The following is a 16,185-nucleotide window of genomic DNA, read 5'->3' on the forward strand; positions in this document are numbered from 1 at the left end:
ATAAAAAACAATCATAAACAAATATTGAACTCGAGCAGAATTACTTGAGAGAAAGTGTACTGATGTCTACAACTGACTTTGGAATACATAGATAAAACATGGGTTGGTGGATGGATGTACAGACAAGAATGGACAGATGAACAGATACGTGATAAAGAAATAATGTGACAACTAAAATCCACGTGGTGAGTACAAGGTGTTCACTGCAAAATGCTTCTGACTTTTCTGTATGAAAGTTTACATCATAAAAGAGTAAGTAATATTTAATTACTTGGGAGATGTAGCTAAGGCCACATTCAGAGGCTAATTTACAGCCCTTCATTCCTGAACAAAACACATAAAAATAAATGAGCTAAGTAACTCAGAGAGACCCAAAGAAAGCAAGAACAAGGTAAGAGAAACTAATAATTTAGAAAACAAAAGAGTGGAATTGACAAGTAAATACAAGAATTAACTCTTGGAATGGAAGAGACAAAGCTAATCAGAAACGACAGAAGGGCTGACATCAAGAGCGATGCACGGGACATTCAGTAATATGAGAAACCAGCCAGCCTTTTTGCTAATAGAGGTTGCGATGTGATTAGGTTAGATGATTTCATGGGGAAACATGAGTGGCCAAGATCGACTCAACCAGTAAAAAAAAGACCAAGCACCATAGAAGAAAATTGAAATGTCATCAATGAATTGTGGCCCACAAACGTTCAGGGTCCCAGTGGTCACGGTCTTATTAGCTTTTCCAAACACACTTCACAAAGAATATTTTGCACAACTCCACGCTAGGGATTGTGAAAAACAAAACAGATGAATGATAAACATCCAAAAGTTACATAAAACGTAAAATTAATAACTGTGGAAGAAATTGATGAATTTCTCTAAAAAAATTCAAAACATACATTTTCTTTAATCAAGGAAAAAATAATCCAGATCATATTTTAACTGTGTGAGAACATAAAGAAGAAAATATTCCAAATTAATTTAAAAAGTCAGCAGAATCACACTAAAAAGATAACATTAAGAAAAAAAATTACCAAACAATCATAAAATCTTTTTTTAGAAAAACATTAGCAAATGTTCAGCATCATGAAAAATAACTATATTTTCCAAAACCAAATTGGTGGGTAGAGTGGCATTCGATCTGTTGTGAGACGTTTGACTGGAAACACACGAAGAAAATCCACCCTCACAGACAGGTACTCGTAAAGCAAGGACCCACCGACCCCTGAAAAGACAGTGGGACCGTGGGAGTCCTCGGACCACACTGAGAACCACAGCTGCCCATAGACACCCTGTGCTGTCGCACACCTGGAGAAACATCTGGAAGGACGCACACCTAACGGAAAAGTGATTTCACCTACTACTTCAGATAGTTCTGTATCATAAAACACATCAAGCACATGTTACTTTTATAATTACAAATTTCATCCTGGGACCAAAACCAGAATCGTTTTTACACACAAGGAGCTGAATGCAGCAGCTTCTTGAGACCATTTTCTTAGGAAGGAGTAAGTCCAGGCTTTGCAGACCCTCGTACGGGGTGACAAGGCCACCTTCCCCAGGGGCCATCTGCTTGTCACAGCACAGGCCATCTTGGGCATGCTGCCAAGGCCCCCCACGGCCCCAGACCACCCGCTGGCCATGGCTGGGGCCTCAAAAGGGGTTCCAAGCCAGCCCTGGAGCATGGCTCCCTGGAAGCCTGTGCTGCCCCGGCTGTAGGGGGAGCCGGCACCACCACCCGGGGGGCCAAAGGATGCACTTACTCTGCAGCCACCTCTCGCGTCTCAGCTTCAGTTTCTCCTTCTTGGGCATAACAGCCTTCGCCTCTGTGCCTGAGGACAGAGAATACGTGGCGGTGAGTGGGGCGTCCCTGTTCCCACAGGACAAAGCCTGGGGCTCCCACCCCACCAAGCCCAGGAACAGGGCTGGGGCAGGTTCTGAGGGTGCCTGGCAACACTGCCACCCACGCTGGGCCATGGCACCCACAGCAGTGGGGCTGTGCCTGGGTGCGACGGCCAGCCCCAGCCTCTCACAGCCTCCACGGGGAGCAGAGCTGGGGGCTCCTCACGGGGGGCTCCTCAGCACAGTCAGGAAGCTCCCTAAGCACTGGTGTCCCTTTGAGGCAACGGCTTGGCACTCTCCACGGGGCTGCCCCAGGATGCCGAGGCAGGCCTTTACCAACAAGCCCTCCAACCCCAACCCCAGGATGACCCTCAGGACATGCTGCAGCATAACCACGCAGCCCAGAGAATGCCCCACAACTCAGGGAGAAGCACAAGCTAGCAAGAACTGAGTGGAAGCCTCACACACCGAGGGTCCCTTTCTGCTGAGCCCAGGACCCAGGCAGCCTGGAGCTGAGGCTCATGGTCCCTGACTAAAATTTCTCCACACAGGCGGTGCCCAAAGATGAGGGGTCTCAGGTGAGTCCAGGTTAAACAAGACGTGGTCCCACATCTTGTCACTGAATCTACCAAGGTAATAAGAGAATCCCACTCTCTTCAGACGTGCCTTCTCTGGGAGCCGTCAGTCCACCCTCACTTGCCAGTGTAGGGATGTGTCCCCGGCCTCACTGGTCCAGCGTCAGGGCACAGAGCACAACATGCACCTTCTTCTGTGTCCCCCAGAACATCTCTGTCATCAGAACCAGGCCATCCAGCTGACCCTCCCATGGCCCACCCTGCTCCCCCAGCTCCTGTCCCTTGGGCCTGTCTAATTTCATGGTCATTTCACCCGGCCCAGTTCCTCCCATGGCATGTCTGCACATCCCCATTGCTATGGGCTAAACTGTATCTCCCAAAGCCCTATGCTGAAGCCCTAATCCCAGCACCTCAGAATGCGGCAGTATTTGGAGACGGGGTCTTTAATGAGGTAATTAAATTGAAATGAGGTCACTAGGATGGACCCTAATCCACTCTGACTGGTGTCCTTATGAGAAGAGATCAGGACACACACAGAGGGACAGCTATGTGAGGACACAGGGAGAAGATGGCATCTACAAGCCAAGGAGGGAGGCCTCAGGAGGAACCAGCCCTCCCACACCTGGATCTCGGACTACCGGCCTCCAGAACTGTGAGAAATACATCTGTCGTTTAAACCGCCCCATCTGTGCTATTTGCTATGGCAGCCGGAGCTGACCAACACATCCATCTTCTGATGAATGATGCAGAGCACTGTGCTTCCTGTCATCAGCCAGGCAGGAGCCACGCCTCCAGGGTAAGCAGGCCATGTGTGAACTGCACCTGCCCACTGCCCACGAGGAGCTGCAGAGCCAGCATTGCAAGTTACCAGGTGCTAGGGCCCCGTCACCAATTACCTACGAAGGAAGAGGGCAGCTCTAACACTGCTTTGCTTCGCTAATTACCTGAAGACACCTGCTGACCTTCAGGAGCAGTGGGCACATTTCCGTCAGTGACCTGTGAACCAGCCCCATTTTACAGATGGGAAAACTGAGGCTCAGAAGGGGCCGTAACTTGTCACGGAGAACTGCTGCAAACCAGGACTGGAACAGAGTATGACAGCTGCACCCAGAGCAATCAGGCCTCCACGGCATGGTGGCCTTGGGCTGGGCCCCAGTGAAGCTTCACCAGCATCCCCCGGACCATGCCACTGGAGGGGTACTGGAGACACGGGATGTGGAGGTTTATTCTCCAAAATAAACCATGAAGCAAGGTATGAACGTACGTATTGCTCCTTAGAGTGCCATAAAAACACACCTGGCCCTGCCTGCAGGACAGGAGCTCCCTAGGGCTGTCCCGCTGATCCCAGGGCCGCCATCTCCTCCGTGGCAGGCTGGGGGCAGGGGGGCGGAGCAAGACAGAGAACCCCCTGCCGCCAACAGGCGTACTCAAGGTAGGAGGACCACCGAGTCGCAGCATGGTGCCCACTGCCCCTCGAGTGAGCCACGTGCTCCACTGACATCACTGGGGCCTGCCCCACGCCAACTGGACGGTGACTCCCAGCCGGATGAGCACCCTGTGTCGGCAGAAGCCATCGTGTGGCCCCAGGAGGCTGGGGCAGTGCCAGCTGGTTTATCAGGTGGTGCTGGGCTCCCCTTCTCCAGGCCCTTCTTTCTCTAAGCATGGGCTGGAGCAGCCAGCACACTCCTGCCCCCTGGTGCCAATGGGGCGGGGACCACACCCTGGGCAGCGGGAGACCCGCAGAAGGAGGGACCTCTCGCTAGTTCCTGAGCTCCCAGAGTCCCCGCTTTCCCAGAAAATGGGTGGGGCAGAGAGCAGGATAACTTTTGGTGTGATCCATAAATTTATGATACAAATCCCGAGAGACCGCCGTCACCCCTTTGGAATTCTTCCAACTGGGTGAAGAGAGGCCGCCTTACGGAGAGCTGCAAGAGGTGAATCTGTCCATGCCGAGCCTGGCCTGGCCTGGGGGTGGAGGGGATGCTGCCAGGCTGGCGGGCGCATCCTGTTCTGGGAGCACACATCTGCCCCACGTCGGGGCGGTGGCACGCGGGAACACGGGTGGGAGGTCGCTGGGCCGGGAGATGCTGGGTGCTGCTGACAGCGCCTCTGCCTCCAGTTTGCTCTAAACACAGAGCGGACTCCAGTCTGGCCCCACTTCCTTGGCTTTACCTGGTTTGCCCAGAGATAACACGGCTTAAGCCCAGGACATGTCCCACCCAGAACACATCTATATGAGATGCGTACCTCCCAGCTGATCCTGACTTGGCTGTTACAACAGACCCATGACGTCTCAGAGAAACAAGGCAGAAACAAGTTCTGTCAAGAGAAAGGTGGTGAGCCTATTGTATAAAGCCCCTATAACCCGTGACTCCCACGGGAATTTCATCCCTTTTCCAAGAGGAAGATCCTACAGGCTTCGGCCTTGTGTTGAGACTTTCAGATGCGCCGGGAGCTGACCTACTTTCCTTCTCACTCACCGACCGCTCACTCCCCCGCCAGAAAGGGAAGTCACTGCGACCTTTCAGAGTCACCCTTGGCTGACTGTCAGAGTGCTGCTCAGGGTGGGGACAGGTGTGTGAGCGGGTGAAAAGACGGGGCCACATGGCAGGAGGCTCAGCACAGGCCCCCGGGATCAATGCTGCTCCTCTGGCTGGTCCAACCAACAGACACCCACCCCCCCAATGCACCCTGCACTGCACCCCAATGCCACCAGCATTGCACCCCACCATAGTACCCAGGCGCCAGGCACAAGGGGGACGGGCAGCCGGGTGTGGGGCAAGGAGGGCATGTGTAGCCCTGTGCAGATGTCAGAGGCTCTGGGAGGTAGGGGGCTGAGATGTCCACAGGGCCCAGCACAGTGTCTAATCATGAATGGGATGATGACGGCGCCCACTGTGGGGTGTAAGGGCTGGATTGGGGGGAGGGGGCATCTGTCTGGGGCATTAGCCTAAGCAACAGGAGCTGGGGACGGGCATGGCATGACCCACACGCCCAACAGGAGAAGGCAGGGGGGCGGCCTCACACAGAAGCCTCCTGATGACAAGATGGGTGTCGGCAACTCACTCTCAAAGATTCAGGAAGAAGCTTTCTCTACATTACTGCAACTTTCTATAATTTTGAAACAATTAAAAAAAAAAAAAGTCTACAACCAGTGGAGACTAGCCTGAATCGTAACTGCACTGCATTTGAACAAAAAGCAGGCTGAGCATGCAGGTCAGGGACCTCCCAGCTCTGCCCCCAGGACCTCGGCCACCCAGCCCATCCCCAGGCACCAGAGAAACAGGAACCAAACGTGCCGTCCCTGGAGACAGCAGAGGGTTTGGAAGCTTACATCCCGAAAAGGGGGCCTGGAACCACTCGTGGGAGGCCCTGCAGACCCCAGAATTCAGGGAGGTCGCAGGCCCAGGGACAGTAAAGCAGGAATCGTACACCCCTCTTTGTATATCAAAATAGGGTCCTGGTGGATTAAATGTGTAAATAAAAGTATTATAAAAAACACACAGAAGAATTACAAAACACAAAGAAAACATAAATTTGACTACACACAAATTAAAAACCTCTGTAGGGAAAAAATTATGTGAACAACTTCAAAAGCACTACCGGTGGGGGGGAGACATCTGCAGACAACAGAACAGGTGGCTTCCTTCCCATACAAACAGCTCTTCCAAACCAATAAGAAAAGACAAGCAGGCTAAAAGAAAAACAGGGAAAGGGCAGAGATGGGCAGCTTGCAGAGAAACGTGGCTAACGGAACCTCCTTCTAAGGAAGAGCCCATTTTACAAACCAGACCCTCCTGTCCACCCTGTACTGGCAGAGACCCGGGTCTGTACCCTGGCCGGCATGGACCAGAGGCAGCCTCTCCCCTGCTGAGCAGGTGCTCCCACGGGACAGCGACTTTAGGAGGCAATTTGGTGACATTTATTGAGGCTTTCAATGTCCCCACGTTTGACTCAGCAATCCCACCGCTAGGGTTTTGACTGTAAACGGACTTACTCGTGTTCACAAGGATGTCAGGCACGACATTCCCTGCAGCACTGGCCCCATTAGACAACAGCAGCCTTGAAAACGAATGACGAGCAACCACCCCTAAGACTGGGAGGAAGTGGGAGGTCGGACCACACCACGTGTGCAGGGAGAGAGGCGCAGTCCCTGCCGTGAGCGTTCACATGGTGTGCCGCATCCCCAGCTTAACGAGGAGGCAGTGGCGCGGGCAGCAGCTCGAGGAAGTGCAGCTTCTTACCTCAGCCATCGGTGGGCGAGCTCCACGGGGACACCCCACCGGGGAGAGGACGGGCCCAGCACCAGGCAGTCGGAGAAGCAGCCGAACACAGGTGGGCCCGCACTGCCCACCACGGGCGTGGCCAGAACAGGTGGTTACCTACAGAGGGTACAGCCGGAGGAATTTTGTGCCCTTCAATTTTCTCTGTTCACCTTTGTAAACAGATGGCCATTTATTAAAAAAAAAAAAGATATAAAAAAATTGAGGATGAATTGCCCTAATCAGAGACAATGTCCTGGAAAAGAACTGGCAAGGTTATTAACCAAAGGGCCACATCAATATATTTTCTAAGATAGACCACCAAGTTTTACTACGAAAGTACCCTTTTTGTTGACAAAAAACCTCCCCCATGATGAACTCTTGAATGCCCCAAACCACTGTGTATGTCAAAAGGACAGACACCAAACCCTTAGGACTGACGTCTAACATAAAGACATATGGTGGTTTGGCTGTCCGTGCAGTTTTTGCACCTGGGGACGGCTGATGGGGCAACCTGTGGTTTCGGTTCTGCGGCCATAGAGCCGTCTTCCTTCAAAGGTGGCCCTGGCACAACAGAGTCACCCCACCAGCCCCACCAGACTGACGGAGGGAGTGAGCAGCACCCATGGGTAGACAGGAGGGAGAGGTGCTCCCCTCCCGGCAAACGGTCCTGCCAGAGCCTGGGCCCCCCAGCATGCCAGCAGTAACTCCTGTCTGCTCCCCCCAGGCTCCCTTTCCTGCCTCCACCAACCTAGCCATCTCGATGGCCTTCTCCAGGGTATCATCAGGAGGGACCGCGTGGGGACCCTCCAGAAAATGAGGTGTCAGGAGACAGTGAGCACCACACCAAAGAGCGAAGGGACGTTCCCACCTCCGCTGGTGCTGAGGATGGAGGCAAATGGCTCATCCTCGTGGGCTCTTGTCTCTCAGAGAAGGACTGCAGACATCAACTCTATAGGAAGTAGAAACCACCAGTCGGAGCTTCCAAAAGTGCCACAGGGTGCAGCCCTCACCCCGAGACGTTCAAGCCAAGGACAGCCTTCCTCTGGCAGGGGCTACGGGGCCTCAACATCTGCCTAGAGAGAAAGGGGGTGCCCAGCGAGGTGACCTGAGAGCCACATCCAGCAGCGTGTACACGACATGCTTTGTGGGTGGTCCTCTCCTCTCCACAATCAACTTCGTACCAGGATGAGCCCGTGGCGGGAAGAGGACAGGCCCTGCTCAGGGCTCCGTGCCCAACAGCCAGCACAGACCCTCCCTGAACACGATCAGCCCCAAGCCCGCAGGGCGAGCAGAGGGGTACTGAAGGTCTGACCAGGCTCAGCTGTCACACATCTACATGACAGTGCCTCCCTGGGAGGGGTCCGGCTGTAAGAACCAATCATCCAGAATATGCCAGGAGGGCCCCAACCTCACAGATCCTGCCTGAGCGGCTAGAGTGGGCTTTGGAAAACACAGCAGTGGGCCAGCACCCGAAGGGAGGCCCTGCTGGACCCACAGGCACTGCAGGCCGATCGTCCAGGACAGCAAAGTGGAACCACGGCGCACACGCGGAGGCCCACGGGCCTCCAGCCCCTCCTCCACCCCCGAGCTTCTACCTGAAAAGCCTGGGCCGCCCTCTGGCCCCAGCTGCTGATGACATGAGTGATGACATGAGTGACAGCGGACGGCCTTGGCAGGATGCTGCCCGCCGGGCTCCGCAGGCAGCTGAAATGCGCCGAGAAGCTAAAATAGCTCCCGCCACCGAGTCCAGAGAGCTGAGTTTAGAAATAGCGACCCACATGCTCAGACGGCATCTTCCCACCCCGTCACCTCCAAGCACAGGACACAGATGCGCTGAGAAGCAGCACCCGACATGGGCCACACAACCCCACACATCCAACTGGCTCCAAAGACCACTGCTGGGGACAGCGCTATAAAGACAGCACCCCCCCTTAGGAGGAAGGTTCTGGAGCGGCAGGGAAGGAGGCAGGCCATCCTATCTGGTGATGAAGCAGCAGCACCTGAGAACCTGCCAGCGACCAGGTCCAATTCCACTGACGTAACAGCTCCAGAAAACAATTCCAGAAATCACCACCCTCTACGGCAGGCAGCTCTGCAGAGGCATGCTGTCCCTCCATGCCAGCCCAAGGCCTCTCTGCGTGGCCAGGAAGGCCTCCCAGTCAGTGCGTGGAGAACTGGACAAAGGCATTCCCTAGGCTTCGCAGGAGACAACGAGGGCTATTCCCAGGGTACCTGCCACCAGGCAGCAGGCCAGTGGCTTCACGGGGCCGGCCTGTCTCACACGCGAGACAGGGACCCATCTGGACAAAGGGCATGAGGCAAGCTCGGCAGAGGAGCCACTGGCTGCTTCCTGAAACAGGGTGGTCGCGTCAGCTCTAATCAGGTCAGCCAGCAGCACAGTCTGTGCACATGGGGGTCAGAAACGCAAAATCCCACACAGGCTCAGGAGGACAGCAGTCTCTGGGTGGCAGAAGCAGACTTTTATTTGTAATGTCTTTTTTTACTTGTCTTTTCTACAACATGCATTTCCTGCTTCTTCAATTATGAAGTGTTGTTTCTTACAAAAGAAATATTAGAGGGAGTTTGGTCCCTAACTTTCAAGCTTCTGCCAGGGGTGTCGCTGCAAGAAGGGCAGTGAGGGGCGACACCATGGATTCAGTACATCCATCCACGTGCCGGCTCAGCTTCACGGAGCCAGGAGCTCGAACAGGATGGGGCAACTCCAGAGCCATGTGGATCCGCTTTCTCCCACCCCGAGCACGCTAGAAGGCGACACTGCCCCGCTGCCTCTAGGGACTTCCCAACCCCCACACATGGAGCTGTCCCGTTGCAGCAAGGATGGCCCCTCAGACGGCCACCGACCTCACCGCAGCCAGGCTGGGACTCTCCTCTGCCCAGGATGGCACCCAGACACGGTGTCTTCATGCCCTGGGTAAGCTGGGACTACATCCCATCGGAGCACACAAACCACACAGCAGCCGGCAGGAGGGAAGCGGGCACTCCTGCACCCAGGGCTGTGGCTCTTCTGCTGCATGTCCAAGCCACTGTCAGGGCCTTTACATCCAACAAGCTACTTTAATACGAAGAACTCTTACCCCACCATGCTGCCCAGGAGCATGATACCACCACAAGCTCCAGGACAGGGGAGGAGGTGCAGTCACCACGAGCCTCCTTGTCACCTGCTTGGGCGGCACTCTGCACTCAGGGCTCTGCAAGGACGAACTCAGGGGGTCCCTGACACCCCTTCTTGCAGATGAGGGAGCTGATCACAGAGAGTGTCAGGCCGCCAGCAAGGAAGCGGTGGGTGGGATGTGACCCAGCAGGCTGGCTCTGTGGCTGTCTCCTGACCACCCGCCAAGGCGGGAGAAGGATAACTGAAGCACGTGTCGCACAGGACAAACAGACCAGCACTGCAGACAGCACAGCTGTAGGACAGAAAATCCAAACATGCCACTCGGAGGCCAGGCGGAAACACCCATGGGCTGGACTGGCCCAGGGGCCATGGTTGGCTGACCCCTGGCCCAGTGTCTTGACAACGTGCGGCTCACAAGGACACCAAGCTCAGGAAACAACTCCCTGGCTTCCCAAGTGGAACAGCTCGGCCCTGCCCAGGTTCCCAGAGAAGTCACGATGGGCAGGCCCAGCTCTGCCCACTGCCACAGGAGGGGTGCAGGGGTGCAGGCCCGGGTGGAACGGACGCTCAGAGCCATCACATGACACAGGCAAGGACAAGTGCCTGCCCTCACGGGTGCCACTCACGACGATCCAGGTCTGGAGACTGACCCAGCCCTGGATCTGGGGCCTCAGCCAACAGGCACACCTGAGGCCCCCTCCCTGGTGACCCAAATGCCAGCAGCACGGGACAACCCACAGGGGCGGGGGGGGACAAGAGGGCACGCCCAGCACAGCAAAGCTATGAGGGTCAGTGTGAGCACAGCAGGGTGCAGGCTTCCCCAGTCATGGCTGTCACGGGTCCAGTGCCCTAGGGATGGCCACAGCCTCTCTGAGCAAGCGGCCCCTCCTTCCTCCCTGGGGGGGGGGGTCTCTGAGACTCGTGGTGGGGGAGGCCAGTGTCTGTCTGTGTCTGCCCTCCAGAGAATGAAGGGGACCACAGGTGACACCACTGGGGGGCCAGGCAGCCACCCCACAGGACTGAGGGCCCAGGGTCCCACCAGTCAGCTGGGGTGGGGGGCCTTGGAGGACCACACTCCTCTCTACACCCAGGTCACTGAGGAGCCACGCAGAGTGGGGATGGCAACACTGGAAGCAGAGGGCCCAGGCTAAGGCTCCGAGAGTGGGGGGTTACCCAAGAGCAATCCTGGAGGTAGGCAGGGAGACCCCTTGGCTGCAGGGACGCTCCAGCCACCAGCAGGGTACACGGTGGGGCTGGCTGGGCCACGCCCACTGCCCACTCTGAGCTCAGCGCCCAGAGGCATGGATGCTCAGGAAACGGTCACCACGCTACACCAACTTTGTTCACGCCCTGCAAAGACGCCTCCCAAAGCCACTCCACGCACGGATTTCAGCCCCACCCCCCCTCAGTGCCGGTGGGATGGGCATGGGGGCTCTCGCCACTTGGCCTAACACAGGGAAGTGGGGGGTGGGGGGGTGGGTGGAGGGTGAACCCCCCAGCACGAGAACTCAACAGGCGCATGGCGAGCTGCGGGCCACTCCGGGGTCTGTCAGGTGCCTGGCTCCTTGCCACCTCGGGCCCGTCCCCACATCGTCTCACTGAGCACAGAGTGCACACACGTCCTCGCACAGCACGCTGCAGCACCTGCGGGCTGCGGGCGAAGTCCTCCCTCACGTCACCACCAGTGAAGAGCCCACCCAGAGCCCAGGAAGAGCCTGCTGGGAACTGGGAGCGGGGAGCAGGGGCGGCTCAGCCCACAGTGGGGAGAGAGGGGGATACACACATAGGACAAGGCCCATCCAGGCTCCCATGCTCTCCTCCCAAAACCCTGACAACAGAGGGAGCAGGCCCCAGGCCCCTCCCCTACCATCCCCTGTTGAGGAGGCAGCGGGACACCTGGACCCAGCCCCACAGTCACTCACCACCTCAATCCTTTCCCTCTCAAAACCGTCCACACGGGGTCCTCCTGGGCTGTCCCCTTGACCTTGCCCTTCCCTGCTTCTGTCTGTTAAAAAGAACGGGCTCCACAAAGACCAAGACAAGGACAGCACAGAAGTGCCCTTCCCGCCCTCGCACCATGTGACCACAGGGCCACAGGCCATCGGTATTTCAGCTCAGCAGCCCCCAGTTGCCAGCAGGCCCAGAGCAGAAGCCCACGCCCTCCAACCCTCTGCCTGGTCAAGTACACAGACCTTTGGGCCCTGCTAGCCAGGATGCCCCTAGGGGCAGTGGGCATTCCTCCCTGGGGCCTGGTGGAGGCGCTCTCCTGCCGAGGGTCTATTCCCCACAGCAAGGAACCAAATGCCCAGGGGACACGCAGAGGGGCTCATAGCCAGCAGCCTACAACCACAGATGCGGCCAGCTACACCAGGCGGGCAACACGTACCTCCCCAAAGAAAGAGGTCTCGGCTCCCAGACCCGTAAGTGCCACCACCCACTGAAGCCCTCCAGGGTCCCCCTCCAGCTGTCCTCAGGAAGGCAGGAAGGCCAGGGAAAGCGAAACACCTCCAAGGTCAAAGCACCAGCTACAGACAAGGAGGTGATCCTGTCCTGGGACTGGGCCCTGGGGAGCAGGAATTCCCTGTCCAGGTCACTCACTCTCCCTTTCTTCCTGTTTTACACTTGGGCGTGGGTGGAGATGAGAAAGGAAGGCTTCTGAGTGGGTTTTGTCCCACACCCGACCTCACAGCTGCAGAAAATGTGGGGAAAGTCTTTGAACAGGGAGCTTTATAAACATCCCGGAGGACACCCCCTGGAAAGCGCCCAGTTCGTCCCTGTGTCCCTGTGCAGGGAGCTTGCCCTCCTGAGCCTCCTATCCTGAAGGCAGGACTGAGGGCAGACCAGGCCTCTCCTAATCTGGGCTTGGCCTAAAGAGGAGACGCACCTTTGCCGCCCTCTGCTGGGCAGCCCCCACGCCTGCACCTGCTCCAGACCCGAGATTCAGGAGACCCAGGTTCAGAGGAAACCGCGGAGGTCTACAGAGCGAAGCTCAAGCCACGGGGAAACCCAAGGTCACAGCACTGTGGCTGTGCAGCCCAGAGGCACAGAGCTCTCTCTGCTGGGGTGAGGGGGGAGGTCTCAGCAGCACAGTCCCTGGGGAGACATAGGGCAGACCCGTGTGCTCTAGGTGTCCCTGCGCCAAAGTCCCTCCACTGGGGCCTGGCAGCCAGTCTTGTCCCCTCACCACTGCCCCTTCCCCAGCCTCTCCCGCCGCAGAACCCTGCAGACACGCTTCCACCGTAGCCTCTTCATGGCCTCTATGCTGGCCAGCATGCTGATGCTCTTCCCCCGCATCCTTTTGCTAGCATGTACCTCACCAGGCCTGTCCTCCTGCAGGCCCACTCCAGGCCACAGGACCGAGTACTGGCCCGACACCCCCAGTGCCTGTCTGACAACGGAGTGGGCTTGCTGTCTGCAACTTTCCAGCACAAAGGAGTATAGAATGGACAGGGTGGGGCCCTGTGCCAGGGAGGGACACAGGAGCTGGAGTGCTCACCCTGAACCTGCCACATGCCCTCAAGGCCCCATCCACAGAGTGGACACAGAGGAGCTCTACAGCCCGTGGCCACAGAGCCCAGCGGTGCCCCCACAGGAAGCCCAGAGCCCCTGCCTGGAATCAGAAGGTGGGCCCAAGGCGGGAAGGAGGGAAACTGGGGGGCACACTTGGCTCCTAGGCTGGCAGGGCTCTCAAAGGCTCCGTGTAGAAACTCAGGAAAGAGGCCACCAGCAAAGCACCCACAGGGTCCAACAGGTACCCACTGGGTCTCGGGGCTGAAGGGGAGGGTGTGAGCAGACATCTGCACGAGGGGAGGGGAGCCCACAGTATGCACGTGGGGGGACACACAGCGGACATTGGTCCACCCCTGGTGATGGGCCCACAACCAGGCCAGGGCCCCTCTCTGAGCGGGCTTGGCCTCCTCCGGACCACAGTGGCTGCACAGCAGGGGCACAGCGGTCAGGGACTCGCGGAACACTTCTATCGGTGACTCAGCCCGGGGCAAGCACACGAGGGAAAGACGCATCCCCAATAATCCAAGCAGACAGGCACCCTCATCGTCATGGCCCAGCTGGTCACTGAGCAGCGGCTGAGTCACCAGATGCCACTTTCTACATGACCTGCAGCTGGACCAGGCCACCTGCCCCAGCTCAAGCCCAGGGAAGCCACAAGGCCCATCATCCCCCGGCGGGCTCCAGGGTGCTGGCCTATCAGGAGGCAAGGCTGACAAACGCCAAAACAAAAGAAGAGCTGCTGCAGAAGAGGGAGGAGTGGGTGGGGAGAGGCCCAGACACAGACACCTGCCCGGGGACCCCTCGGGCCAGCAGAGAAGGGGCTTCCCTCAAAGGGACACATAGCCGGTCACCTCTGCAGCATCAACTGACCACTCACTAAGCCAAGCCACGTTTCCAACATTTCACATCCACTAACTCATCTTAACCCAAAGCAGGCAAAACTTAGGAGGCAGATACTATTTTTACATCCCTTTTACAGATGAGTGCCCTGCCCGAGGGCCAGTAGCCGGGGTTGCACAGAGCCCCACGGCTCCCGAGCGCCCGCTGCGCATGCTCTTAACCACCGTCAGCAGCTCGGCCTCAGGCTGCCTGCCCACCTCCTAGGGGCCCCAGGACCCAGGACTCTTCTCCAGGCTCTCAGGGCTCTGCCGAGTGGGAGGCCACAGAGCTCACAATGCCGGCGCCCTGAGCTCTGCACCCCGCAGTCCAGGCCCTCTCCTTCCATAAATACTTTTCTAGCTTTCTGTATGACATTTTGACATCCTAAAAAAAACATTTCCAGCTGTGGAGAGACTCCCTCCTGGGGGCTAGCCGATTCCCGTCTTCTGCCTCCTGACCACGTGGGGCCTCCCCCACGTGGCCCTGCGTGCTGGGTCTCCTTCTCTAGGACCTGTGAGTACAATAAACCGAATTTTTGACCCGAGCTTCTCTCCTCTCCTCTCGTGGCCACAACTGCCTGACCAATCGTCCCCCCCTTCCTCCCTTCTCTCGCGCCCTCTCCCCGACCCCTGGTTTTCAGGCCTATGCCCCCCAGGTTGTCAAAGACTTTAAAAATGTTCCCTCTGCCAGGAAGTGACCTCGTGCTCTTTCCAGCTGCCCATGCTCCCTGGGCAGGCAACAACCCCGCCTGCCTTGGCAGGGGCCACCTGGAATTTTCTAAAACCCCTCAGACTCGGTATGAAGGCGCAGGCGTAACTGAGTTCTGTCCACTGAGCACTGAGACACTCCCATGAATGCAAGTCTTGGATCCGCTGGCAGGTCAGCCGATGCACCACGGCACTGCCACCTCGGGGATACCCACTGGAGCTGCAGAGGCTCCAAGTTCCTGACCAGATCAGGAAGGACTTGGCCGTGCACGGCTCAGAACCCAGAGGGTCCATCCAGGCTCCAGGATCTTCAGGCAGAGACGCGAGGAGATGGGAGGGGCTTCTGTGCTCCTGGCTGTGAGGCAGGACCCACGAAGCTCTGGGCCAGCGTCTTGAACTTGGCAGTATCAGAGGCCCTGGAGGGTGTGTGAAGACAGGGTTCACCAGGTTGGGATGGGGCCCCAGCGATGCTGGTGCAGGCCAGGGCGGCCCTGAGATGCATGCACAGCCTCAGCGGCTCTCTCTGCACAGGTGCAGCGTGGATGAGAGGGGAGGAAAGGGGGAAAACAGGGAGCTGTGACCATGTCCCACAGGGAACCATTGCAGCGGTGCCAGCGGGAAGCCTGACATCACTCCCATTCCCAGGTGCGGCCTCATGGCTCTGAGCTCGGCAAAGTGAGGGACCGGCCCCTACACTGCCGCTTCACTTCCCCTCTATCACATCCTCATCTGGGTAAAGGGACAAGTTGCACCAGCCCCTCATGACATGGATGTGTCACCTGGCTAGCAGGGCTGAAGGAGCCCTGGACAAGTCCCAGGCAGGTCCACATGGCACACCTGTCCGGCTGACAGCAGCTCACCTGGCGGATGATGAACTAGGGGCTGCGGGCAGTGAAACAAGACAATCCAAAATCCAGCAGCCGAAAGAACACCCAGGCTCAAAGCAGGTCTTGTGACTCCAAATTAAGGCTCTGTCCCCTCCATTCCCTCACACTGCTGCTCAGGGACACTGGCTGTAGCACAGATGGCTTCTCCCACTATTTGCCTGGGGTCTGCACCTGGGGTCACCCCTCCTGGAGACCCCACTACAGGCAGGCCAGAGGCCAGTGCTGGGCTGGGGGCCCAGGGACCAGGGAGACCCCAGCTGGCCCGTCCTCCTCAGGGCCCCTTCCCTGCAGGGCCTGCCCTCTCGGGTAAGTGGGAATCCCCGTGTCCTCCACCTCAATGGACACGGCTCACACTGAGGGGACGTGTGTCAGCCGCCACAGGAAAGAAAGCCA

At 57.3% G+C, this 16,185-nt stretch overlaps 1 protein-coding gene across 1 annotated transcript in view; it reads right to left on the minus strand.

The window, feature by feature from the left end:
* The window catches only part of SLX9 (SLX9 ribosome biogenesis factor), a 39,539-nt gene that overhangs the window by 14,189 nt on the left and 9,165 nt on the right, over positions 1–16,185 (minus strand). Inside the window, exon 3 of the mRNA XM_087417932.1 lies at positions 1,758–1,826. Within this exon, the coding sequence (XP_087274058.1) occupies positions 1,758–1,826 (69 nt within the window). The remainder of the gene's footprint in view (positions 1–1,757; positions 1,827–16,185) is intronic.

The sequence above is a fragment of the Ceratotherium simum genome, chromosome 27 (genome assembly GCF_057802395.1).
Source record: "Ceratotherium simum simum isolate JZ-2026a chromosome 27, ASM5780239v1, whole genome shotgun sequence".
Taxonomy (NCBI): Eukaryota; Metazoa; Chordata; class Mammalia; order Perissodactyla; family Rhinocerotidae; genus Ceratotherium; species Ceratotherium simum.